The sequence below is a fragment of the Dicentrarchus labrax genome, unplaced genomic scaffold (genome assembly GCF_905237075.1).
Source record: "Dicentrarchus labrax unplaced genomic scaffold, dlabrax2021, whole genome shotgun sequence".
NCBI classification, from domain to species: domain Eukaryota; kingdom Metazoa; phylum Chordata; class Actinopteri; family Moronidae; genus Dicentrarchus; species Dicentrarchus labrax.
This window is the reverse complement of record NW_026136715.1, coordinates 10181854-10208964: the sequence shown is the minus strand read 5'-3', so window position 1 is coordinate 10208964 and position 27111 is coordinate 10181854. Positions and strand designations below refer to the sequence as shown.

Genomic DNA, 27111 nt, shown 5'->3' with positions numbered 1-27111 from the left:
CTAAAATAATAACACAACATTTTTTTGATCTTTCATGTCTTTATTGAGAGCAACCCAAAAAAACTCATAGTGCTTGTGGAAAAAGTATGTGAACCTTGAGTTAATGACCTCAAAAAAGCTAATTGGAGTCAGGTTTTAGCACACCTGGAGTCTCGTTAAGATAATAAGTTTGGAGGTGTGGACTACAGCTACTTTGACTGATGAAAACCCCTCAAACTTTTGGAGTTTGCTTTGCTCAAGAAGAACAGGCTTATGTGAGCCATGCCTTGCCAAAAAGAGCTTTCAGAGGATTTACGATCAAGAATTGTTGATTTACGTAAAGCTGGCAAGGGTTACAAAGTTATTTCAAAGACTTTAGAAATTCATCAGTCTAGAGTTAGGCAAACAATCTACAAATGGAGACACTTTGGGACTGTTGCTACTCTACCAAGAAGTGGGCCCCCAGTCAAAATGACACCAAGAGCACAACGAAGACTCATCAATGAGGTAAAGAAACAACCCGAATGACAGCCAAAGATTTGGAGGCATCATTGGAACTTGCTAACATCTCTGTTCATGAGTCTACAATACGTAAAACACTGAACAAGCAGGGTATCCACGGCAGGATACCACGAAGGAAGCCACTGCGCACATTGACACTCCACAGCGGTATTGGCAAAATGTTTTGGGGACTGATGAAACTAAGATTGAACTATTTGGAAAAAACACACAGCACTACATCTGGTGTAGAAAGGGCACGGCATATCATCATGAAAACATCATCCCAACCGTAAAGTATGGTGGAGGAAACATCATGATTTGGGCCTGCTTTGCTGCATCAGGGCCTGGCCAGCTTGGAATCATTGAGGATGGAGGTGAATTCCCAAGTATATCAGACAATTCTTCAGGATAATGTGAGAATGTCTGTACGTCAGCTGAAACTGTGTAGAAGGTGGGTGATGCAACAGGACAACGACCCAAAACACCGGAGCAAGTCCACAACAGAATGGCTTCAGAAAAAAAAAATCTGCCTTTTGGAGTTGCCAAGTCAGAGCCAAGACCTCAACCAAATAGAGATGCTATGGATTGACTTGGCCATACACATGAGACGTCCAAAGAATATGACAGAGCTAAAGCAGTTCTGTCAGGAAGAATGGGCAAAAATTCCTCCTCAACGATGTGCAGGTCTGATCCACAGCTACAGGAAGTGCCTGGTTGAGGTTATTGCTGCCAAGGGGGGGTCAACCAGTTATTAATTCTAAGGGTTCACTTACTTTTTCCACTGCCATTTTGAGTGTTGAATGAGTGTGTTCAATAAAGACATGAAAGATCAGAATTATTTTGTTATTATTTTAACATTGTTTGTCAGTACCCTTGACTTAAATGAAGATCACATTTTGACAAATTTATTCAGGAAAACAATGAAATTCAAAAAGGTTCACATACTTTTTCTTGCCACTGTATGCAAGCCAAACAAAACAAACCTATTACTTACAGACACCAAATGATACTACTGTTGACTCTTCATGGAAGAAACAAAGTATCTAAGTCTTTATAAATGCATCTGAGCATGTCTCAATCGGACTTGCAGAGACACAACAAACGATTCCTGACCCACATGAGCTCACCAAAGTAAAAGTGAGCTCAAATGTAATGATTAAGGAACTTGACTTGATGAAAACAGATTCAGTTTTTTTTAAATAAAAACTGGAGCAGAATATGATAAAGATAATAATCATACTGTAGTCTGGTTTGTAAACAGCAATGACATTGTACCTACAGCACACTGAGGCAGAGTATTAAATACATTTAAACATTGATATTATAATATAATCATGCTGCTATTATGAATTAAACTAGAGTTTGAATTCTGAAAACTTCTTCCCACATCTTTTCACAAAGACAAACTTGATGTCATGTGGATCAAAACAAGGGCCTGACATGTTGTTTCTTGACTGAGACTTATGCAACATTTTGAGTTAAAAAAAAAAAAAAAAAAAAAGAGCTGATATGATGAGCAGAAGTTGAATAAAATAGTATTAGTAGTAATATTAGTAAATTTGTAAATTAGTAAATAGCAATATTGAGCTTTTAAAATTCTTATTTTTAAAAGCTCAGTATTATATTTATCCATATCATACTGTATATTCATTCATATAGAACCATTTGTTTCTGCTTTCAAAGCATTTTTGAAAACCCACTCATTTTTAATAAAAAGCTTTATTTGGACTCACTTTTACTTATGTGCGTTCATGTGTTTCACAGTATGTATTTTGACAGGGTTTTTGTGTACTTGCAACATTGTGAAATAAAGATAATGATCATTATTACATTCTGTATGATATACATGAGAAACTGTTGTCTTGCCACATTGGTGTAACACAAACACATATTCTTACACGTGTACACATGTACACACCCATCTGCTATGAAGTTTTATGATAGGCCCTGACACCCTCCCCCCACCCACAGATATACAGCAGCCAGAACCCGCATTGTCATGTAGTTGAATTTCTGTGTTTTCAATGAATGCTGCTAATGGACTAATCTGGATAGACTATGGGGACGATACACATCAGTCTCTTCGTGATGCTGGCAAGATTTTCCTTATTCCTTATTTATTTCACAAAATGATTTTCTTTCTTGATGCTTACTCGTGCCATATATTCCAAAATGATTGTTTTCATCCAGCTGATTCGAAGAACATGAGGGTGTACGGATGTATTATTTTAACCTGCATAAATTAAGAGTAACTAATATGTTTTTTCAGATTTTGGGAGTCTACAGGTCATCTTCAGAAATTTTACAGCGACAAAAAAGAAGGTGGATCATTGATTCCTTTAGTATTGATGAGGGCTATAAAGGACCATTCCCATATTCACTGGGCAAAGTAAGTACCTACTGAGAGTCACAATGCATAGATATGACAAGATGCAGGATTTTTTTTTACAAACTGTTGTGTTTTGACTCCCTACAGATTACTATAGAGAAAAACCTGACCCTTTTCAAAATACATGGTCAAGGTGTTGATGAGGAACCCAAAGGCGTACTCCAAATCAACGAACACACAGGGGACGTTACCGTCCACAGGGCTGTGGACTTTGAGAAATTCCATGTTTTCAGGGTTAGAAAGAATTCAATAAAACAGCATTATTACAATAATCTCCAGCACAAAGGATGTGTGTGGAGCATGGTGAAGTGTTTCATATTTCACAATTCTTGCCTTTCCATTACAGCTAACATTTCAGGCACTTGATAAAGAAAGTCATGTAATAGAAACACAGCTGGGCATTGAGATAACAATTATCGACTCAAATGACAACCCTCCAAAGTTTGACCTCGAAAGTTATGAGATCTGGATAGAAGAGTCAAAACTACAAGGTAACTTTTTGACAATTTCCTCATGTAATCTTAACTGCTACTATTATGGCAAAACTAAATGGCAATTTACATAATTTACATAAACAAATACAATAGTGAATCTGACAATGACCTAAAATAAAACAACTTCTTTATTATGACACGGACAGGCACTGAAGTGATCACTATTAGGGCAAGTGATGATGACACCAGTAAGAACAATGGAATATTTAATTTCAAAATAGTCTCAGTCACCCCAAAACCACATGAGCTGGAGTTCTACTTAACCCAGAACAATGCTACTAGAACTGCAACAATATCATTTAAGGGGTGTCTGGACCATGAGGTGAGAAGACTCATTGCTTAATGGCATAATTTTCAAATGCAAAATATCAAATCTGTTGATCTTGGAAGTTCCATCTCCTTAAATTTGAATAATATAGCAAAATCAAATATGTTTAAATATTCATTGAAGTGGTTGTTCTTTTTAACCGATCAGACTGCAGAAAAATACACCATTGTAGTGGAGGCCAAAGACTGTGGAGACAAAATAAAGCTCTCCAGCTCCTGCACCATCATAGTCAACATAGAAGATGGAAATAACCACCTGCCTTATATCACAGGACAAACAGTGAATACTTACTTCTTTCAATTAACTTGATGAAGGCAATGACAGCTGTTGCCTATATTACAGCAGTATTTTTTCATAATAAAAGTTACATTTATTTTTTTTACCTCAGGGTCCAGGGAGGGTGAAAGAAGACGACGAAAATGTTCTTGTTTCCCGTCTGCAAGTTAAAGACAAAGACACCAAAGGTACAGCGGCCTGGAGAGCGGTATATAAGATCCAAGGAGACAAAAACAACAACTTTAGAATCACAACTGATAATGAGACAAATGAGGGACTACTATATGTGGAAAAGGTATTTTATCTTACATACATTGATCTTTTCACACTACAGTCTAATAATTATTTGGTAAAAAAAAATTGTTTTGGTATCTTCAAAAACCATTTACTGTAGACAAAAAATTAAACCAATACAACAAGCATTATGGTTTAAGATACAGAACCTTTTACCACACTTTACCACAGACTTAAATTCCTGAGTATGCTGTTTTACCCACAGATCCAATCCAATCCAACTTTATTTGTTAAGCACTTTAAAAACATCCAAAGTTGACCAAAGTGCTGTACAGGAGAATAAATAAGACATCATAAATGTAAACAGTGATGGTGATGATGAAGACCACTGTTAGGAATATAAACAGTGACGGCGATAATGCTGGAAAGTTCCCGTGGCAAATAACATGGACGAAGTCCGTCGGCGACAAGCTCGATGTCCGGGCTGCAGACGCTCTTTCACACAGACGTGCCCGGGGTTACACCACCTGTTGTTTATGAGCACGGCAAGTCCCCCTCCTTTCTTCATGCCGGTCGCGGTGGTGTCCCTGTCAGCTCGAACCGTCTGGAAGCCGGGCATGGTGACGTTGGAGTCCGGTATCTGCTCGTGTAGCCACGTGTGTAGGGTTTAAACCTCCTCTTCTTCATCCTCCGTTTAACCCCCATTCTGCAGCCTCGCCGTCTCCTCAGCTCCTCCGGTATGGAGGCTCTCTCTCCAGTCAGGATGGTACCTCAGGGCGATCATCTGGTCATGGGTGTAAACAATGCGACTCGCCGTCGCCATGGAGACCCGTGCAAACAAAAAATAAAAAATGCTCAAAAACGGCAAAAAGGTATTTAGGCGACGTGAACAAACTAGTAAGAAAGTAAGAAAGTAAGAAAACAGTTAAAAATAGCAAAAAACACAGGCTAAAAACACACTAAAACTACAACAGTAATAGGAGCTGCCATAACAGGCTGCCGTTGTCGCCGGCGCCCATCTAGGTCTAATGTCTGCCCTTACCTAATGTCTAACCTTTAGATATCATGCTGTATTAATAATATATGCATCCTGTTCAGGTACCAGTTTGAAGAATCAGACAGAGAGGTATAAAGGCTTAATCCAAAACAATTATGCTCCACTGTAGTACATTTACGTTTATGCGACAATTTAAACAAAACAAGCCTATATTCTTCAAAACTAGTTTTTATGTTAAATATTTTGGCCTTTTCTAAGAGACCACAAATGCTAAAGAGAATGAGACTTGGATATTCTCAAATGTGGTTATTCATACAATTTCAGTTTTTTAGTTCTGCACTGTAGAAAGACTGACAACCTGTGTATGATGAACTTTATGGCTCTTAAAAAAGCCCTTCGATGAAACTCTTTTTTACCTTTTCTACAGCCTCTGAACTATGAAGACACTCCTCTGAAGAACTTGACTATCAGTGTAGAGAATGAAATCCCTTATCACTCATGTAAAGTGGTGAAGCGCACATCCACTGGTCTTTGGGTCATTACTGATGGTGTCACTATTGGCAGTGCAACTGGTGCAACTGGTGCAACATTAAGTCTGTCCATCCGTCAAGTGACAGTGACTGTGGTGGATGTCAATGACCCTCCAATCTTCGACAAACCTAACCAACATGTTAAGCTGAGTGAGAATGTTGCACCAGGACAATATCTGGTGACATTTACAGCTAAAGACCCTGACATCGCAAGTGCAAACACATTTGTGTAAGTCATGAAGATACAACAACATTCTACATTAGTAGATCAATAGAGAACTTATATGTAACACATTGTGTATGTGTGTTTCAGCTACATCAAAGGAAACGATCCAGCTGACTGGGTCACAGTAGACCCTAAGACTGGAAAAATAACCACATCGAAGATCGTAGACCGAGAGTCACCCTTTGTGAAAAACAATATCTATAACGTCACAATATATGCTGTTGACAATGGTATGAACTGCAGTTGTTTTTACATTCTGTATATTTTATCAATCACAGTTTCTTTATCACATTACTGAAAATGGAACATGTGTTTTTGGTGACCAGGTAAACCTCCAATGACAAGTACTGCAACCCTCAGCATCCATATTGCCGATGAGAATGACAATACTCCTACCCTGTCTCAAAGCACAATTGCCATGTGCCAATCTGATGGGCCCTCTCTTGCCAACATCACAGCCTTGGATTTGGATGAAGAACCCTATGGTGGACCTTTTCACTTTAAGCTCCTTGGAGATGTTGAGGGCAAGTGGAGGGTTGACCCTCCTCAAGGTGACCTCTAATTCTCACAACTCCTTTGGGGTTCGACCATAAAACTCGTGCAAATAATGCCCTGTAAATCACCCTCTAAGTTTAAAAACAATTTGTCTTTAATATGACTAATATTATTATATATTATTATAATATTAATAATATTATTTTTTTATGTACAGGTGATTCAGTGAACCTGGTGAAAGAGAACGTAGTTCATTCTGGACACTTTGAGCTGTTACTGGAAGTGTCTGACCTTCAGCACCAGACCACTGTCCACAACCTGTCAGTTACAGTGTGTCACTGCTTAAACACAGCGAGGCCAGACTGTCGGTCCCGCAAAGCTACTGGCTCTGCAGCAGGAGGAGGAGCACTCGGGATCATTTTTTTCAGTATACTACTGCTTGCAGGTAGGATGCATATCCAAAATACTTGAATCATTGTTAATACGACTTTATTTTAAACATAAAAGAAGACAATTGGTGAACAGGCTTTTTCTTTCTGTGCACCGACATTGTGGAACAGTTTACCTCTGGACATCAGGCAGGCATGTTCTTTTGAGGTTTTTAAAGCAAAGCTAAAGACCCATTTGTTTACTGTTGTGTATGAGGCCTATTTCTCTGTATGTTTGCCTGAGAGTCCGAGTGTGTGTTTATTTTTGTTTTAGTTATTTGAAATGTTTTTAAACTGTATTTCCTATGCTCTGTACGGCACTTTGACCTGAAAGCGCTTTACAAATAAATGTATTATTATTATTATTATATATTACAAAAACACATTTTCATTTTAACTAAATTAAATTAAACTGATATTAAACAACAGAATATTATATTTTGGTCATGAGCCCATCCCCAGGAGATTAAAAGCCTCATTTAACACTGTATGATCTGATCTGTGTGTGTGTGTGTGTGTGTGTGTGTGTGTGTGTGTGTGTGTGTGTGTGATCTTTGTATCCCAGGGGCACTACTTGCTGCTTTTCTGGTGTCATGTAAAATGACCAATATCAGACCATTGCCAAATGAAGGTACAGGACAAAGTCTGATAGTCGGTAACACTGAGGAACCGGGAACTGACTGCAAAGTAAATACTTTTATTATTATTAAAATAAACTATATTTCATTATTACTGTAGGCTTATACAATTTCATTTAATTTTATTAATTTAAATTAATTTTAAGTGCACTGATACCTGGAGGTAACTTGTTGTAAAAAAACAAAAATTTCAACAGGTGAATTTTGAGGCATTAAACCATGGACAGAAAGTTCCAACAGCAACGATAAAGCGAGTAAGTGATAAAAAAAAACGTTCATTTAATAACAAGCTTATGAAGCATACTTTTCTTAATGTGCTATGTATGTAGTACTTATGTGTGGTCATGACTTGACTTGATTTGGCCTTTTTTGCAGTCAGACATTAGGAAAACAACTGCGGGAGGGCGACTTTCAGAGAACGCCACATACCAAACTAAATTTAAGGAAATTAACAGCTTGCATGGGGTAAAGAAATATCTTTTTTTGGTCAGAAATAAATATAAATATTCTATATTAAAATTAGTCTTGTGATATTCTAGATTCTTTTATTGTCAATTAATCTACTTAATAGACCAAAACCGGCAATGAATTGATACTGCTGTCTGTGTAGCAAAAGCCTGATAAAGGTTTTCCAAGTGCACCATCCTACTGCTAAATACTTGCTAGTGCATCAAGTCTTCAAGTAAAACTACAGTACCAAGTTGATCTAATAATTACAAAAAAAACCCAATATATATATATATATATTAACACTATTTACATTATCAGTAGGAACTTAAAGTCACAGATTGGCTGAAAAGTGGAAAAGACAGAGTAACACACTGTTGGTTTTGGTGTTTTCATAAGATTTGATGACAACCAGAAAAGAAAAAAATTCATATTAGTCTTATCCTCTAAAGCGAGTAAGTGATAAAAAAAAATATACGTTCATTTAATTACAAACTCATGAAGCATACTTTTCTTAATGTGCTATGTATTTTTTTTTTTTCAAGTACTTATGTGGTCATGACTTGACTTGATTTGGCTTTTTTTGCAGTCAGACATTAGGAAAACAACTGCAGGAGGGCGACTTTCAGAGAACGCCGCATACCAAACTAAACTCAAGGAAATTAACAGTTTGTATGGGGTAAAGAAATTTATTTTTTTGGGTCAGAAATGGAACCGTATTCTATATTAAAATGAGTCTTGTGATATTCTAGATTCTTTTATTGTCAATTAATCTAATTAAAAGACCAAAATGAATGAATGAATTGATACTGCTGTCTGTGTAGCAAAAGCCGGGTAAAGCTTGTCCATGTGCACCATCCTACTGCTAAATAATTGCTAGTGCACCAAGTCTTCAAGTAAAACTACAGTACCCAGTTGATCTAGGAATTAAAAACACTATTTACATTATCAGCAGGAACTTAAAGTCACAGATTGGCTGAAAAAGTGGAAAAGACAGAGTAACACACTGTTGGTTTTCATAAGATTTGATGACAACCAGAAAAAAAAAGAATCTAATACTAGCCTTATCCTTTCAAATTTTTCTCACAGTGACAAATGGACACATTATTTATAAAATTAGGTGTCATGGCTGGACATGTTTTTTTTCCCTCTTGCAGTTGATAACTGACTCCAACTGGGAACAAAGAAGAAGCTACAGGGAACATGAGTTTACACGCAACAGCTCTATGCGTTCGGTACTGAAATTATGATTAATATCATAATTAATATTACTATTGTTATTATTATTATTATTATTATGGAAGTTCACTACATCCCAGCATATTGTACTAAATTAACCACTGGATATTGCAGTCAATGGGCGCATCATCAGCAATGAGAATGGGACATCAGCACAGAAACTATATGGTACTATAATCTACACTACTATAGCCCTTGTCTTCAAATTTATAAAAAAAAAATTATATCCTGAAATGATACATCTATCTGCTTTTGATTTCCCAGAGAGCTGTGAGACACAGTACATATTCTGCACAACAGCAGGTTGATGTAGGCCGATGTGAAACTCTGATCAAAGTACTAAAACAGGTAATGACAAGGATTTAATCAATCAAACAAAGCTAGAGTTTTTTTTTTCTTTAAAAAAAGATTAACCTTTTCTTTTTTGTTTCCCTGTATACTGTAGAGAGTGACCAATCTCCAGGCACCAGGAGAGGAGCTGGGTGATTATGCTCCTCATGTGTATGCTGACGAGGGAGACACAGGGGCCGGCTTTGACCTTGATGCTATCTCCATCCCTGAAATGGCTTTTGACCTAGACTTAAAACCAGACCTGATTGTCAAGTTCAGTACGCTGGCTTCAATCTGCATGCCTAGTGAAAGTACTTCTTACAGTACTAAAACTTCCTGTGTAATGGAAAAACTTGAGACAGCAACTCTAATCCAAGTGGAAAGCCAAAAAACTAACATGAACATTCAATCACATTTCTAAACTGTTACATTTATTTTGGGACTGGTCAGTTTTTACATTTTGATAAAATAACTTTAATCTTACTTCCTTGAACTAGTTAAACTATTTTGGGACGTTTAGTCTTTCTTCTTTCAAAGCAATGTAGATGGTAGATAATTAATTAGCGGGTGATTCTGAGGGACTAGTGATTAATAATTGTATTATTATGAGAAATAAGCAAGACCAAGCCACAGTTAAATAGTAGTGTGTGTATCAGGGCAGAGTCGTGGTATGAAGCAATAGAATCTTCAGTGGAAACCGAATTTCATGCTATTTCCAGAGAACCATTATCAACTTGTCAAGCTGGTTTTCTGTTCTGTTTAGACTGTAGATCAAAGACAAGGTGATAAGTGAAACAAAGGTGTGTGATAGCGTGCTTGTTTGTTCATCCTGTGGGCGTGTGAGCATGCATGGGCCGCTGTGTGGGTACATACCCACGTAAAGACTTAAGGAATCATATCTTTTATATTTTTTTAAAGGATGATCTTAACTGTCCTCATTTAATTTTACTTAAATCAAATTTTTGACACAGAAAATATCTAATGCATAGATGAGTGATCACAAGTGAACTTTGATACAAGATAGATATAAAATATAGATATAAAAAAGATATAAAAAAAACCCATAACCAAAATAAAATTTCAAGTAATTATCTTCTTTATCAATCTATTTCCTATGAAATACTGACTCCTTGTGGTTATTCAATGTTAATAACACTACCTGTATCCATGCTCAACACACAATTTAACCATGAATTATAGGTTTTAATCTGGTAAATATAGATATATTTAAGGGTCTTTCAATGTGAGTGACTAGTGATAATGACCTTATGAATCTGGAACTGCTGTATGGACAGTGATTACGTTGATCATGGCTGTAAGCAACTATAATTTATGTGAAACTGCTCTCGCTTCAGGGGAAAAAAAGTTTGAGTGATCTGTCCTGGGGCACAGAAATAGTACAGATAATATAAATTCCTAATGTACTATGTCTCTGATAACCAAAAGGTTTGGACGTTTTTCTGATTGTGTGGCTCTCAATAAACGACACTCATTGCATCAGTAAATAGAGTGTTTTGTTGTTTACAGTTTCAGTTTGCAGGACACTGGGTAGGAGCTGCTGTTCCAAAATAGTCGCAAATTCTCTCCACCACGCCTGGACAACAAAGTCTTAAAAAAACTAAACAAAACCACCCTAGCACATACAAGTTAACAGCAGTCCATTCTGATGACACATAGATATAGACATGTCTATCAGTAATAGACAGTACCAAGCAATGTAACAGATAAGACCAGAGGTTCTGCTGACAGTGAGGTGAGGGTATTCTAAGGTAATTAAATAGGGTGAAGTCACAGTAACATGTGTGAGCTCTACCCGGTCAGGCCACTGACACACAAACAAGGCGTTAAACCCTTTGCTGACAGGTTGGCTCAACCAGGGCCACCCTGGAGGCTGTGGTGGAGGTGGGAAAAACAACAAATATTAAATGAACGGATGAAACTGAAAATGAGAAGGTATTTATTTGTGAAGCAGAGGCAATTTTGTTCAATCATAAAGAGGTTTAGCGTATACCACGTGATCATATTCTACAGAAGAATGCTACAGCACTAATTTACAGGAACAGCAAGAGATCTCTTACCTGGAGTGTTCCTCTCCTTAAGGACTCTGTGGGGGGAGCGAATATTATCTCCAGTGTTTGTTGCTTCAGCAAGATATTCCTCCTGGGAACCCGCATCCACAGAGCCACATCTAGAAAAAAAGCATGCTACTGTAAACAAGAAACACAAATCTCAGTTTGAATAATACACCTGAGAATCTGAAACTACATTAAGATTTTAGCATTGTTTAGTCATTTTTAATATTTATTTTTTATTTTTTTATTTTTTTATTTTTTTGTGGACTAATTTACTGTGTGCTAAATGTTGATTTTCCACAACAGGAGCTTGTTTTCAGCAAAAAAGCCTAGCTAAACCCACTTTACACTTCCTGCCTAGCACCAAACAGTTGAGTAACTGCATAAAAGCGTTAAGGCTAGTTAGCTTGTGAACTGAAAGGACAATGACTTACATTTGTATCTTGGGCAGAAACTAATATTTTTTTTGTGTTTCTGCCCACTAGTGGCCAAAATGTGAGTATGCAGCGATAAATACTACTGTATTATAGTCTTTTTAAATTTAATTTTATTTGTTTATTTATTTTTTTTTACAAAATTTACAGTCTGGTGATAATTTTAATTATTAAAAGAGGTAATAATAATTTCATTTATACGCATTATATAAATGAGTACACATATCCACACATTTTCCAGATGATGATGCAGATGAAAGTAGTCCCCGAGGATTCTGGCCCATTTCTCACTCTTTCTAAACATTCCTCTCACATGCTGAGCTGTGAAGAGACAGAGGGAGCAGACATCATAGTCATAAGCCACACCACAATTAAAACAAGCTAAACAGATTATAACCACGATGCCAGAACAGCTCTCTCAAGTATAAATCGCATCCTATTGCAGTTTTATGCGTAAAGAACAGCACTCGTTATAACATAAGTAATACTAACTTATGTAAGGTAAAAGAAAAGCTGTGACACAGCAGTCTCCGTAACATCAGTCCCAGCCGAGGAGGCAGACATAGAGGCCATCCTTTAAAAGGACAAGAGATCACAACAGTGGCTGCTTTCAACTGAAGCTGCTACTTCTTAAATATAATTGTACAGAAGTGCAGGCCATTTATTATCCCAATGTTCATTTTCATGAATCTTCCCTTCAAATTCTCTGAAGAATGACAGCTTCCTTTATCTGTCTCCACTCCTCTTACTCAACTTACTCAACTTACTGCATTAGTAAAACATCAAAATAGACCAAAGCAGACCTGAGTGGTGCTTCCAGTTTTTACATAAATACAATATATGAGTAGAATTTTCACTAGAAACGCACCTCAACGGGCTGTTGGGAAATAAATCCATAAATACACATCTGAGTCATTGTGCTTACGCAGGCTGTGAATAGTTACGAGCAGCAGCACTACCTAGGAAACATCCAAAGCCTGTTGCATACAAAAACATGAGTGATATGCGGTAAGAGGGCAGTTGTGCCTCACCCTGCTTGTTGTTCTTGATCATCAAACGAAACAAACCATCCCCTCAGGAATGACAGTCAGTTCACAACCACAGCTTTCAATAGCTTACTTCTGATTTGCATATCTACCATGCTTGCTGCATTAACTTTGCATTAACTTTTCATTGTCTACTATTTCTCCAATAAGCACCATTTGTTTAATTTCTGTACAGGCAGTGACTGAATGAGGGACATCACAATCCAACAAATGTCATCATTGACTTCCAAAGAGCTGTTTACCAAAGGCACGAAAAACATGTAATCTAAAATAATGTGGCATACTGCCCCCTGCTGGTTAGTTTAGGAACTATGTTTACTCTCATTACCATGCTGCAGCACTGATCCTTATAAATAATTGATCAAAATACATTATAACCTCAAGCAAAACTTGTATGCTTGGATCCTTTATTCATTTGTTTTATTGTTTTTCTTTTGTATTGTCTGAAAAATTACCAAATAGAGTAAATGAATCATATTTAATTTGTTTCCCCGTCAATCTGCACACGTCTCAACACATTTTGAAGTCTACACTTTTCCTAGAAAAATCCTCCTTGATATCTTCATACACACAAGTATCCTTTAATAGACTGAATTAACACAATTTATTTGTCCCAAAAGGTTTACCCCAGATTGGCATTTAGTAATCCTAACATTAAAAGTACACTGTCAACTCTTAACATGTAATGTCACCAAAATCTGTACATGTTGTGTAGCATAAAGCTGTTATAAGCTATATTCAAAGTTTGAAGGAATCCAAAAAAATCATTGTATTGAACAATATGCTGCAGGTAATTATAAATGACACATTGTGTTTTGTTTATATATATTTATTAAATGAAATACATTCTATATCTTCCAGAACAAATAACAGTAGAGCAAGAATAAATTGTTTTTTCTACCACTTAGTGGGCTTGCCTTCCCCACTGCCAGCTCCTTGTAGGTAGCCGTCATACAGCTCTCTGAGATGGAGGATAAGCTCTTCTGTGTTCTGTCCTGTAAGAGCCGACACAGGAATGACCCGCTGGGTGACCAGGCTCTTTAAAGTCTCTAGCTTCTCCCGGGCTTCGGGTATGTCCATTTTGTTGGCTATGATGGCCTGAGGTCGCTGGGAAAGACCATGCTCATACTGGTCCAGTTCATAACGCAGGTGCTGGAGCTGGGTCCAGGGCTCCGGAGTCGAAAGGTCCAGAACAAAGAGGAGGAAACGACAGCGCTCTATGTGACGCAGAAAAGAGAGGCCCAGGCCTCGGTTTAGATGGGCTCCTCGAATGATGCCTGGGATGTCAGCAACTACACAGCAAGGATAAAAGCGAAACATGTACATTATACTGAAAAAAGAAAGCCAAAAATAATCCAGAGCGAGATCCGACTTTGCTATACTGCTGTAAAATAATAAATAATAATAATTCTATATATTAACATATATTAATGGTTTGCTTACAATCAACTACCTTACCTGCAACTTGCTCATGATCCCTGTACATGACAATTCCTACATGTGGATTGAGTGTTGTAAAAGGGTAAGCAGCCACAGCAGGCCTCGCGTTGGAGATGGCTCTCAACAACGATGATTTCCCAGCATTAGGAAACCCAACCTGACAGGTTTAACATAAAGGAAAAAAATCAGTTAATTACAGTTGTGTTGTTTAAAACAATATACCAATGTTACTTTAAAACATAAGCATCTTTTTCTCACCAGTCCAGCGTGTGCCATGGTGCGGAGCTCTAGCTGGAGGACCCTCTCCTGGCCTGCCGTTCCTGGGGTTGCTGTCAATGGGGCGCGGTTCTCATTGGACAGAAAGAATCGATTCCCCTTCCCACCGGCCCCTCCAAATACAGCCAGATACTCCTGGTCATTCTCAGAAAGGTCCACTACTGTCTTTCCATCTTCCTTTATTACAGTGCCTAATGGTACCTTTAAAAAGGAAAAAAAAACATCAAAGGCCAGGTTAGGCAGTAGGTTTGTGGTAGAAACATGACACGTTATTCACTATCCAATGCATGGACTCACAGAAATATAGGTTGTGCTGCCATTCTTGCCATAACAGTTCTTACTGCCTCCTGATTGCCCGTCCTCTCCCTTGTAAACCGGAACTACTTGCGCCAATGATTTGACAAAGCGGTCAGCTGAAAGCACACAAATAAGGAATAGAGTTAAAACATGTTTTGGCATGATGCAGAATGAATTAAGCTTTTTTATTTTAAACAATTCTTCATAAAGTAAACCCCTGATTGTTTATGATTCTCAACCAAATCTAGTCCTGAATTTTAACATAATTCATGTTAATAGAAATTGTAGAATACACATGGCAAAACAGACTTTGACACATAACTTACCCTTGATAATGATGCTGCCTCCATCACCTCCATTACCTCCATTCGGTCCACCCCACTCTTTTCGGGGCTCACTGAGAAAGCTGCAGGCCCCTTTACCGCCTGATCCAGCCACCAGCCTCACACGCCGTTGGTCTATAAAGTGACGGGTCTGTGGGCCAAATCAAGAAATAATTAGACAGCTGGTTAATCCAAACTTCAAGCTACACTGATAGTTTGCGAGACGTCAACAACACAACACTACTGTGGATTACACAAAAAGAATATGGAGTTTTTAATGCTTTAACAAGGGATTTACTACAGAAATTCTACCAGTGGTACATCAGCTGTAGATCAGTTGGACATTTTTAATGATTAAATAAGTAAATAAATATTATACTTAATGTAACTCTTTCCCTAGGGAGACGCTTTGGGGCATCCCTTCATGGAGGATTAGTGAACTGGTGATAAATATGTCAGTAATACATGTTTCTTTTAGCATTTTGCACAGGATATAACCGGTCAAATGTGTTGCAGAGATTAAGGCTGGATTTGGAACTGGTATTGGATATATTCCTGTGATGGGATTTTTCTGTTCTTTAACGTAATTCACACACAAGAAAATGATGGACGCATGTAGAGCATTTTAAATGGAGACACACCGAGCAAATGACCCAACTACAGGAAGACATTTTTCTTTATTTTGAAGGCAACTTGACTAATAGATTGCATTTATTTTGTTTACTACTGGGGAGTCTCCACACATACATATAGCTAAAACAGTAGGCTGACTCCATCCTTAAAAACAAAGAAACCCTCTAAAAACTACAGAGAAATAGAGATGAAAAAACGTATTGTTAAATATTGATAATACACATAACTTACCAGCTTCTTTTCCGACAGCTCGGTTTTCTTCGGGTTTCCTCGGGCTTTGGAGCACAGAGTGCAGGAGGTGCTGACTTCTCTGAAACCAGCGGTGACTTTCCGCCTCCATGCTGCTGATACTGGGGGACAACTGTGACTGAGCACACTCAGCTCCTTCCTTCCAACCTCTTGTCCCAATATGTATCCTAAAAGTATGTCCGGAGACAGCCACCGAGGACTTTTAACTCTCGTCAACGTCGCCAACATCGTGTCGTCCCAACAGACATTAACGTTAGTTATGATTCTAACGAAGCGAACGGCGGTTTGACAATGTCACCTCGACCGTTGGCGAAAACAATAGCTAATAAACCTCTGGTCAAGTTATAATGTCAATTCATTTGGACATACGGTTCTTAAATAATCGTTTAGACATGTTCAGCAACACATAAACTACCTATTACTTCTTACACAGCGGCACCATGGATACGGAATCCTTGAAGGGACAGGTTGGATGCGCGATTGCACTAATTTACATGTATTTTGTTGTGGTTGTAGTCCTCTACCGCCACCTAGTGTCTTGGAATGTGAAATACACACGGGGACATAAGAAAAGTAAAGATACAAGATAGTGTGCTGTTTTAATATTTTTGACCTAAAACCATTGGCAGTGGACCTGTCAACGTTTTTAATCCAGTGTCAATTAAATTGTTATTGACCCATGTCTGTAATAGTTCATATAATAATAACGTTTGAATGGTTCTCAGGTCCAGAAAAGGTTCATTAAAAAGTACAAAATATTTTTTGTGGCACATTTTGTTGGGCAATCTGACAGAAGTGCCAGTTTCGGCATTGACTACAATCTAAATTTACTAAAATATGCAATAAAATCTCCACATCTGACTCAATGTCACAGATACATTACATTTTTTAATATATTTTATTGGTTTTTTTTTTTGTTATATTTATGAATTTTCACTTTTGCAGTACTAATTTTTTTCTTTTGACTTTCTCTTACTATGTTTATTGTTATGCATCAAAATACCAATGTAAATTCCTTGTATCTGAAAACCTACTTGGCAATAAATCTTATTGAAAGATGTGTTATTTGTGACATTTCCTTAATAACAAACTACAGGCATACAAAAGGTGAATGTCAGTTTATTTTTATATAACAAACAGTAACAAAAGACAGCAGAAAGGATCAAGCAATGCAGTCTTACAATAGATAAGTAGATAACATTCATATTTGGATTATGCACACCAAATCTCTCTCTCTCTCTCTCTCTCTCTCTCTCTCTCTCTCTCTCTTTATCTTACATACATACAATCAAACACACACACACACACACACACACACACACACACACACACACATACACAGTGTACCACCCACATCAGTGACACACCACATAGAACTGGAAAAGACGTGCCATACATGTTTAGTTCACAGTAAAATGAAACACTGATACAAATTCAATGTAGTATAGAGAATCCTGTGATTGTCACTGTTGAGTGGTACATAGTTATTTAGCTGTTTGACAGCCAGGTATCTCCCATTCCTGATTAACCCTGCAAAATGACTTCAACTATTGTGTTATTTAACCCTTCTGAGATAAGCTGAGTTACTACAGAACACACTGAAAAGCTGGACCCTCACAGTCACGCTAATAATCCTTATTACTGCTCAAACTGTAAGAAACAGTGATTAGTGAAATTACCAGAGGTGTTGTCTGACTTCTTTTAAATAAATAAATCAATAGGTAAACAACATAATATATGCCCATTTTGTAATCACAGATAGATAGATAGATAGATAGATAGATAGATAGATAGATAGATAGATAGATAGATAATGAAATAACATAAATAAATATGTAAAATAAGGCAAGTGTGCTTGTACAACGTACACTTATCTAAATCTTGACTTATTTCTAACATTATTTTCTTCATCTAATACAAAAGATGATGGTACAAGTTTTCACTGAAAAAAAGCTTTTATGTTTGTGATGAAGTACTTCACATAAGTCTATCCATGAGTCACATAAATACAGAAAATAATTTTCTTAAATATGACATGTCAGTTGAAACCTGCAACGTAACATTTAATAAGATTAGACAAACCAGCCCTAGTCTTTGCCATCATTGTATGTCAAGAAGCTAAAATTAATGATATATCATAGTGATGATATCAGAACCAACCTCAACATGACTGACTGAGTGTATTGCACTTATTGAAGTTGAGGTGCAGGACCCGTTACTGTTCTGTCCCTGTGTTACTTTGGCTTTTTGAGGATCATTTGTTAAAAACAGCCTAAATTTCACTACAATACAAAATATCAAACAATACATACACTGTCACTGCAAAATAAAGTGCCGACAAAGTGGCGATATGTTTTTTTTTTTTTTATGTAAAATCGTTACTGAATGGCATCAGAGTTGTGTGACCCTTCTTAACTCTGTGTCTTAACTCTCAGCACAATACACGATATGTCTGTGCACATCGATGCCACTGAAAACATAGCGTCAAAAATACTACCACGATGTATGATTATCATGGACAATGGTACACACTTTTAAGTCTGGATCAGTCAGCTATCTATTGTGCCAATATACCTCAGTAAGACATATGTAGAGAGTGAAAACACATAATCTTAGACCACACAGCAACACATCACAGTTTGACTAACACAGACAAACCCCCTGATTAAGTCAGGTTTAAGGACCAACGTTTTCACCTTCATAAAATGAATCTCCCTTATCGTGAGATATAACAGTCTCAGCTAGGAATGAAAGCAAGAGCTGGACCGAGTCTTTTAAATAAATATCAAGGAACATTTCCTTCAAGGCTAATTTGCTTTTTATAGCCAAAGTCTCACAACCCACTGATCTGCTTTGTGCACCGAGAATAAAAAAAAGAGGCTTGTAAACTAAAATAAACATTAAACTCGAGGGATAGGATAAAGACGAGCGAAAGGCGAAGACAAAAAAGAAAGAGAAGCATAACTTTACTGCTCCTTTTTTAGTACCCTACTTAATCCAAATGGACTCAAGACAGGTAATTACATTACCTGTCTTGAGTCTACAAGCACCTTGACTTTTGTTAAAATGGCCAGTAGCACTTCACCCCCAGTAGCTTGCAAAACATATGAGGAAAGCATTTTGTAGATATTTATTCTTACTGTAGCTAGAATGGTGATTAATAAGAGGATCATAAATCTGATGCAGCCAGATCTTCTACTCCACAGCTGAGCCAGCGTGTCACTGTTGAAGTGTTCCTTTTTCATTTTCTTCCAACAGGAAAACGACTTGGTACCTTATTGCTGATAATTTCCATACTGACCCTGCAATGTAAAACAATTTATACTAAGAGATTAAATTGTATTTCATACATTGTGTTGTTCACATTTGTTTTACTAGTGAGACAAATACATAGTGCAAAAGTATATTTTTAAGTTGCCAAATTCTCCCTATATCCATTAGCTTTCCTGATATTTTATACTTGATCATGTAAGAATCTAAAGACGTAAATATGCAGGAATCAAGAAACAACATTTATGATAATGATTTAGTAGATCTGAAGAGATCAGGGGCTAGAGAGTCTATATATCGGTAGGTCCCTGTGTATTCATGCCTCAAGCTACACTGACAAAAGAAAATTGTTAACCAACCATAAAAACAATTGTTTTTCCAGTCATGTTAAGTAGTGAGATTACCACTATTGCTTTGAAATTGCTTTGAAAAAACTTAATTCATTTGTACTTTACTAATTGAAGTATTTTTTTTAAAGTTGGTCCAACCATTTTCTTTTCTGTGATTCTTCAAAAAAAAAACATGCATGGGGTGTGTACGAATATGTTTTAGTCAGATAAATCAGAGATTAGCAGCATCAGATAAAATATTAAATGGTATGAAGCATCTGTTGTGGCAAGCAAGATTAAATCCATTATTTGTTAACGTTGTAGTTTAATTTAATAATTAAAAACTGACTGGTGAGTTCCATCCAAAAATTGTTGCACAGCCAGTTTCAGAGAATCTGAGAAATCTGAGAGAGTATGATCTTATTTAATGTACCTGTTCATAGGCATAGGGCCTCTGCGTTTGTGCTGCAGGGCCTCCTTGTGAGGAGCGGTAGGACCCATACTGTTGGCTTTGACCCTGCTGATACTGAGAATACTGGGAGGATCCACCCTGGCCAGGACCTATAACAGAGGGGTTACATTCAGTTCATTTGTTCATTTATTTTGTGTGAGTGTGTTTATGTAAATGCACAATACACAATAGGTTGCATGTGTTATTCTAACCGTATCCCTGTGGCTGTCCACTGTAGCCTTGTTGAGAGGAGTACTGCTGCTGGCTGAAAGGCTGCTGCTGGCCAGAGCCCTGCTGATAAGGTGCCTGTTGTTGACTGTACTGAGAGTTACCTGCAGGTATTAATACACAGGTACACCTGTCAGCTTGGAAACATTTGGAGAAACCGAGGTTGTGAAGGTGTAGGAAAATATATCTAAAACAAAATGATAAAAGGAGTGTTACCTCCTTCATAGTAGTGCTGTGAAGATTCATCAAAGGACCTGTCGTAGCCTTGCTCACCATATGAGGACTGTTGATATGAATACTCCCCATGACCTGTAGAGAACATGATTCAACACATACAAAAACTCCTCTGCAATGGCAAAACCCACTTACATACAAAAGAGAAATTATTATTTGTTTGAAGCAAAAACATTCATATTACATTTGCAACCACAGAATTTCAAGCACAAACAACATTTTCAAGGTTTCACATTCAGTATGATGCACAAAGAAATACCCTGGAGGAAGTTTGTGGCCTTTCCTCAACAAACTGCTATAGCACTCTGAAATCTGAAATTTCGGCACACCAAAGGGGACAGTATGGACACAGACACATTGGAAAGAAATAGGATTGAGACCAATGTCAATATTTTGTAATTGTTTTCAATACTTTTCATCTCCCACAATAAGGGAAAAAGACGAAGACTGGGAGGAAGAGCTAAAGCTTCAGCGCTGCAGTAAATCTGGCTCAGGCCTGAGGGATAGTCCTAAAAGTAAATGACATGTCCTATAATGGGGGTTTGTGTGTTTGAGAGCTGTGTGTATGAAGTTTATGGATGTGCATGATTACCATCAGGGTAATACTTCTGGTTTATGGGCTCGCTGGAGCTCTGAGTGTGTCCATACTGCTCTCCGTAGAACTCGTCTTGTCCCATGTACTGCTGTGCAGATCCTGCAAGACAGGCGACACCACGATTGGTTAAACAGTTGGTTGGACGGCTGAGTTGGAGACTAAAGGGGCTGTGCCAGGACACTTTAGGAAATTTGAAGGTGTGTGTATATGTGTGTATTAAAAATTAATGAAAGACAAAAATATAAGATTATAACAGACGACATTATGGACAGCTTTCTTGAAAGTTGGATGCTATTATGAATAATTGACAGTAGAGTTAATTAATATGACAGTTATAATTTAGTTTTAAGCTTATGTAGTGTTGAATTTCACTGGTGATGATGTTCTATGGGTTGAAATAATAATATGCAAGAAGCTATTTTGGGCTAACCCAGATTTTGGAAATACTAATTAAAGTGGAGCAATTACAATGAATAATTCCATGATGAATTACATGCGATGTAATTTTTGCAGAGAAAATGAGGATTAGAGAAAGCCAGTTATCAGGGAGAATCTGATCTCTGCCTGGTGGTGGTGTGCAGAAACTCCAGATTCCACTCATTCCTTTTCCCTTTCAATTTCATCTAATAAACTCAACAAAAACTGCACTGAAGAGCCATGCGCAGTCTAATCTTTTTTACAAACCAAATGCAGAGATGAGCTGTGGCATAAAAAACATTTTAACTTCTACAACAATAGCGAAAATTTTCATAGCAGCATATCTGATCATTCTGGAAAGGACCAAGGAGCCACAGCTGATAGAGGAGCCCTAGCAACAGCCCCATGACCAATGGCTGGAGAGCCAGTCACCCAGCTGAACTATGGACAACAACTCCATAACACAGTTGTATCTGGAAATACTTCACCCAGTCATGCAAGGATAATTGTGTACCAGGGTGAAAGAGGACTTACAACCCTGGCCTGTTACCCTGGAAACAGTATCCCATCCTTTTTATATATCTGAGTTACTATGTGCCTAATCTACACCCTTCAAAAGACATAACAGGACAGGATGGAGCTATTATTAGGTACATGCTGAGACAGCACAAGTTAAGTGATTTACAGAGACAGGAACCTAATGTGACAAGAGTGATACATCTCTAGTCTGCTTCTTAAAGTTGCAGGAAGACACCTGTGATAGACTAATTTGGAAACAATCTATATCATGCTCGCTTTATGATCATTGAAGGCAAAAAACTAATACCATGCATGCACTAATACTTCAGCAGCAAACTTTGCATTTCCATCAATCTTGAAACTGTGAGGCTGGCATCCAGAGCTAATGAATACCTGTTGACCATTTCAGTCCAAATTGTTCCAAACTCTAGTCACACATCCATCTATGCACTTCAGCATTCAAACACAACACAAACAAACTCATTGAGACCCTTGCCACACCAAACTAGCACAAAGAAGTCTTATCACCTACCTTGCTGTGAGGAGCGGTAGGATCCCATGGGTCTCTGAGACATCATACTGTTTCCTTGACTGCCCTGACCCATCATGCCCATGGCCTGCTGTCCCTGATAGTGCTGCCCACCAGTCTGGGCTGAGGAGTAGTGTGGGGTGGCAGACTGTTGGTGCATCATAGAGACTGGGAAGGAGGTGGGATTATGGGGGGAGAGATCTCATACATTAATATACACAGACACACATACTCTGAAATGTCCATAATTAAACTGACAACAACAAATATAGAAAGAGGTCCATGGCCATAAGGGCACGGGGTAAAGCCAAAAGGGGTCCAAAACAGTCAGAGGTCTCTTAAAGAGAACTCTCTTTGAGGAGATGCTTTCAGGAGGCCGCTCTGAAGTATAAATGCAAACAAAGCCAGTGAAGTCAGTGCATAAACAGAGGTACAGTAAATACACATGGACATCCAGGGAGAGGAGGGCTGCATCTCAGGGAGTCAGGAGTCAGAGATTAGGAGAGGTAAAGCCTGGAGCAGAAGGAAGAAGGGAGGAGGCACGACACCCCTCTGATGAACTGAATGTGTTTGCTTATTTTGAGGATTACACTGACTAATTTACAGATTGATGAATGCAGATACGCATGTGAGCAAATGTTTTAAGCAAGATCAAGGGGCCGTGAACTGATTTAACATATGGTACTCACCCTATATCACTCTCGTCCTCTAAGTATCAAATTTTGCGTCATACCCAATTAACAAAATAAAATCAAAAGAGACATCTTGCATCTTATATATATTCTATAGTTCATGATGATCCAGTCCTAAGTGTTTTGGTGTGTTCAATTCATAAGCCTGGACCAATTCCTGATGGCTCCTCTATACCTGGCTCACCTTGGTTAGACTGCATGTTGAGGTTGCTGCGGGAGGAGGAAGAGGAGGATGAGGATGTGGAGGAGGAAGAGGAGGATGAGCCATAGCCAGGCCCAGGGCCCTGGATCATGCTGCCCTGGGAGGAGGGCGCAGCGTGGCTGTAGCCGGAAGCTGAGGCCGAGCTACCGTAGCTGCTGGCTGGCAGGCTGAGGGAAGCGGAGGGAATAGCCGACTGCACCTGACCAGACTGCTGCTGCATGGGGGCATGGTTGGGGCCTGACGACACACACGCACCAGTCAGAGCAGCCAGCACACGTTCCCATGAGGTGCCATAGCATGTTTATCATGGACCCACATTCAGTTCATCTTTACAGGAAGCTTGCATGGTAGTAGTCAAGGATCAAGGTCCGTCAGGATTGAGTAATGAGTGTTAATGATGTGTGTAAAAAGAAATTAGAAACACAAAGAAAGCAAAAGTCCATATAGCTGCAATCCGACTATCAGATCATTAGCTGAACATAGAACCACAGATACTTGCAGGCAATAAGACAATAAAGAAGAGAGACAGTGTGACAAATAAGACATGGTGTCTGCACACAAACATGCAGCAGAGTCAGGATCAGATGAGAACTCAAGACAGGGGATGGAACAACAAGATGGACACGTCTGGGTTTGTGTGGACAATAAAGGTCATGAAGTTCACAGATTGTATCTGAAAAATGCACATTTGTGTTCAAATCTCACCATTGCTCATCTGGCTCTGCATCATTGATGTGGGGGGCAATCCTGGTGCCATGTTGTCATTGAGGTTGCTTGGAGTGTGTCCCCCACTTTGGCCCATCCCTCCGGGACCCATGGACATGTTGGGCGTGGGAGGCTAGAAAGTAAAAATATAGTTGATGAATTAAAGTAAAGACTCCTAATTGCTGTCCTCTGTGTCCTTTCATATGTTCTCTATTGTCTGTTGTTTGTTCTACAGATTTATCAGTGGACAACTTACATGACAAGTGAATGTTTACTTAATGTTCCATATAAAATGAGTTCAGTCTACTCAAAGACTATGTTCTCAAAATGAATTTATTATGAAGATTTACTTTAAAAAAGTAGATACGGTAAGAAAGGTGATGAAATGGCAGGAGTAGAATGCATCTGATGAAAATGAGACATTTACTGTGTTACTCATAGGGGACTCACTGCAGGTAGTAGTGACTGCATGTTCTGATTCGAATCTGCTATTGTGGCCAAGTAAACAAGATTTCTGTGCAGGATCTGCTGATACCTGTCAAAAAGGGAAAATGAAACATAGATTTACTCACTTTTACCTTAAAATTACATTTACAAGGCATCTTTCAGGAATAAACAAAAAAGAAGACAAACACTTACTGTGTGCATTCAGCCGTCTTGCCTTTGCTTTGGTAATCCATTATACACTGTATTAAATGATGATTTTCATCCAGCATCTTTGGGAGACAACAAAACAGCTTCAGTTATCTGAAGTTCAGTGTATGGTAAATTACACAGAAAAATGCCCCATTAAGACATTGCAGTGATGTTGTCCTGGATTCTCAGAACTTCAGCCAGCCACAGAAAGAAATTCTGGGTCAGTTGTTCTTTTTTTCTCCATAATGGAGCCAAATGAAACAGCAGCTTCTCACGGTCTTTATTTAGGACATCGTCCCTGTCTTAAGGATGGGTGGTGCGTTTGCAGAAACACGGTTCAGTCAAGGATAAAATCAGCATCAGTCTAAAGGAGCATGGAGCTCAGGGTTGTCCTGTGTTTGCTCTGTTTCACTCCATCCTACTACTACCATGCCTCTCTCAATGGATGCTTAAATATGTGCTTGCAACAAAGCGAATGTCCTTAATAACCATTTAAAGCCAACGGGACGCTGTCTGATAAGGAACTGACACCTAGCTATAACTAAATAAAAACCCAGCAAAGGTCTTGTGAATGTGTTAAAATTCTTGGAAACAAATCACAAAATCTAAAGCTGATATTTCATAGGTTAAAAAAAAAGAATCATCATCTCATTTGTCAGGGAACAAGCAAGCGAGAACAGCAGCATCACAAGGAAACAGCTCCAGCGCTGAGCCTGTACAAGCGGTCGCCTTCCTCACCGTCACGGCTTTGTTTGCTTCACACCTTTCAATTGACTGTAACGTTACAATACCAGTTGCCATTTCTTCTGATCATTCACCACAGGCTACTTTCTCTGCACTAGCGGCGGAGACGCACACTCCCATCCAGACTACAATATTGAATTACAAGCGCCGCGAACCCCGTCAAGATTTATTACCTTTTGAATCGTTTGCTGTGTCACCTCCCCTTTACTCCTGGGGCGCGCCGATGAAAATGCCACCGACATTTTGTCATATGGGAAATAAAAGCGCTTCTTTTATTCTAATATTTATTATCTTGAGCGCAGCCCCTCTATTTGGTTAGGATAGTTTGTCCATTGCCAAGAGATGGAGGGGGGGTATTGACAATGCCATCTCTCTGCCATCGAGGAAGGAAAATTAGAAAACACAGGAATTCTCTGGATGCATTTAAACATGATTTTACTGGAAGTATTATTTATGTCAAGCAAATAATGATACGGATAATAAACAGTTGCATGATAAGGGAAAACCCGTCTCCCTCGGTTTTTGGTATAACCCGGACAGTGAGTAGCCTACCACTTTCCCTCACTGTAGACCGGGTATCTTTTGATTCATTAGAGCCAATCAGCCTTCATTGTGCGCGCTGCTCGCAATTGTGAAAGAGTGGCCGCAAAAGTTGTTTGTAGCACATTCAGAAAAAATAAATGAGTGCCAGATTATGATACAATAACATCAAGTGAATATTCGTTACAGTATCTCCATGCACCGGCATGTTACAGGGACTTCTGCACAGTTTTCATATCATTTAAGGGGTTTCGCAACTTGGGATATTGTAGTGTAATCGAACAAAAAAACAAAAACAAACACCTGATCCTTAACATAACTTATAGCTTCATACACAAACAGAACTAAAATGAGGATCAGCTGCAGTGCCAACCCAATATTTGAAGCTCACTGTGCACATGCCACTGACTAAGGCTAGATTCACACTGAAGGCACATAATAACCCAGATCGTTTTGTGGTCCAAATCAGAGACTGTTCTGTTTTTGTTGCAACGTGGCCTCAGTGTGAATAGTAATATCAGAATAAATGTGACTTTTATGTCACTGTGGATCGACATTCTTCATGTTTGTCTGTGACCTGTTACACTGGAATCTAATGGGCACATTTAAAAAAAATAAATCAATCAGATCCGAGCAATAAATCAGAATTGAAGGCTTGCATGGGAATGTAGCCCAATATGACAATATAACATCAAGTATACCCAGAGAGCATGAGACAA

The 27111-nt window shown here is 38.4% G+C and overlaps 2 protein-coding genes and 1 long non-coding RNA gene across 8 annotated transcripts; all 3 read right to left on the bottom strand.

Annotated features, from left to right (window-relative positions):
- Nucleotides 1–1369: 1369 nt before the first annotated feature.
- Nucleotides 1370–13367, bottom strand: LOC127377030 (uncharacterized). 3 transcript variants are annotated; one of them, XR_007887605.1, is made up of 3 exons: nt 13069–13367; nt 12270–12358; nt 1370–11719 (listed from the first exon to the last, which is right to left on the bottom strand). It is a non-coding gene; the product is annotated as an uncharacterized LOC127377030 (long non-coding RNA). The 3 variants fall into 3 exon arrangements; XR_007887603.1 differs by lacking the exon at nt 13069–13367 and adding an exon at nt 12906–13022; XR_007887604.1 differs by lacking the exon at nt 13069–13367 and adding an exon at nt 12530–12577.
- A 347-nt stretch (nt 13368–13714) lies between these two features.
- Nucleotides 13715–16767, bottom strand: mtg2 (mitochondrial ribosome-associated GTPase 2). The gene is made up of 6 exons (XM_051425906.1): nt 16284–16767; nt 15423–15570; nt 15097–15212; nt 14782–15000; nt 14542–14680; nt 13715–14375 (listed from the first exon to the last, which is right to left on the bottom strand). The coding sequence occupies exons 1-6, from the start codon at nt 16527–16529 to the stop codon at nt 13981–13983; spliced, it is 1263 nt and encodes a 420-aa protein (XP_051281866.1). The 5' UTR covers nt 16530–16767; the 3' UTR covers nt 13715–13980.
- Nucleotides 16768–17404: 637 nt separating this feature from the next.
- LOC127377656 (calcium-responsive transactivator-like) lies at nt 17405–26177 on the bottom strand. Of its 4 annotated transcripts, none has more exons than XM_051425754.1 (11): nt 26026–26177; nt 25112–25188; nt 24923–25007; nt 24473–24605; nt 23750–24004; nt 22877–23041; nt 21406–21507; nt 20796–20888; nt 20564–20683; nt 20334–20461; nt 17405–19603 (listed from the first exon to the last, which is right to left on the bottom strand). In XM_051425754.1, the coding sequence occupies exons 1-11, from the start codon at nt 26092–26094 to the stop codon at nt 19577–19579; spliced, it is 1254 nt and encodes a 417-aa protein (XP_051281714.1). In that variant the 5' UTR covers nt 26095–26177; the 3' UTR covers nt 17405–19576. The 4 variants fall into 4 exon arrangements, with proteins under 4 accessions (XP_051281714.1, XP_051281715.1, XP_051281716.1 ...); XM_051425755.1 differs by lacking the exon at nt 26026–26177 and adding an exon at nt 25847–25998; XM_051425756.1 differs by lacking the exon at nt 21406–21507.
- Nucleotides 26178–27111: the final 934 nt, after the last annotated feature.

Excerpts from the sequence above, each read along its gene's own strand:
- mtg2 (XM_051425906.1), bottom strand. The coding sequence starts at position 16,529 with ATGTTGGCGACGTTGACGAGAGTTAAAAGTCCTCGGTGGCTGTCTCCG. Across the intron at positions 15,001-15,096 it reads GCAGCACAACCTATATTTCT|GTACCATTAGGCACTGTAAT; the intron begins GTGAGTCCATGC and ends TCCTTTTTAAAG. Across the intron at positions 14,376-14,541 it reads GGATCATGAGCAAGTTGCAG|TTGCTGACATCCCAGGCATC; the intron begins GTAAGGTAGTTG and ends CTTGCTGTGTAG.
- LOC127377656 (XM_051425754.1), bottom strand. The coding sequence starts at position 26,094 with ATGTCGGTGGCATTTTCATCGGCGCGCCCCAGGAGTAAAGGGGAGGTG. Across the intron at positions 23,042-23,749 it reads CAACATGCAGTCTAACCAAG|TCTCTATGATGCACCAACAG; the intron begins GTGAGCCAGGTA and ends CCTCCTTCCCAG. Across the intron at positions 21,508-22,876 it reads CTACCGCTCCTCACAGCAAG|GATCTGCACAGCAGTACATG; the intron begins GTAGGTGATAAG and ends CCTGTCTTGCAG.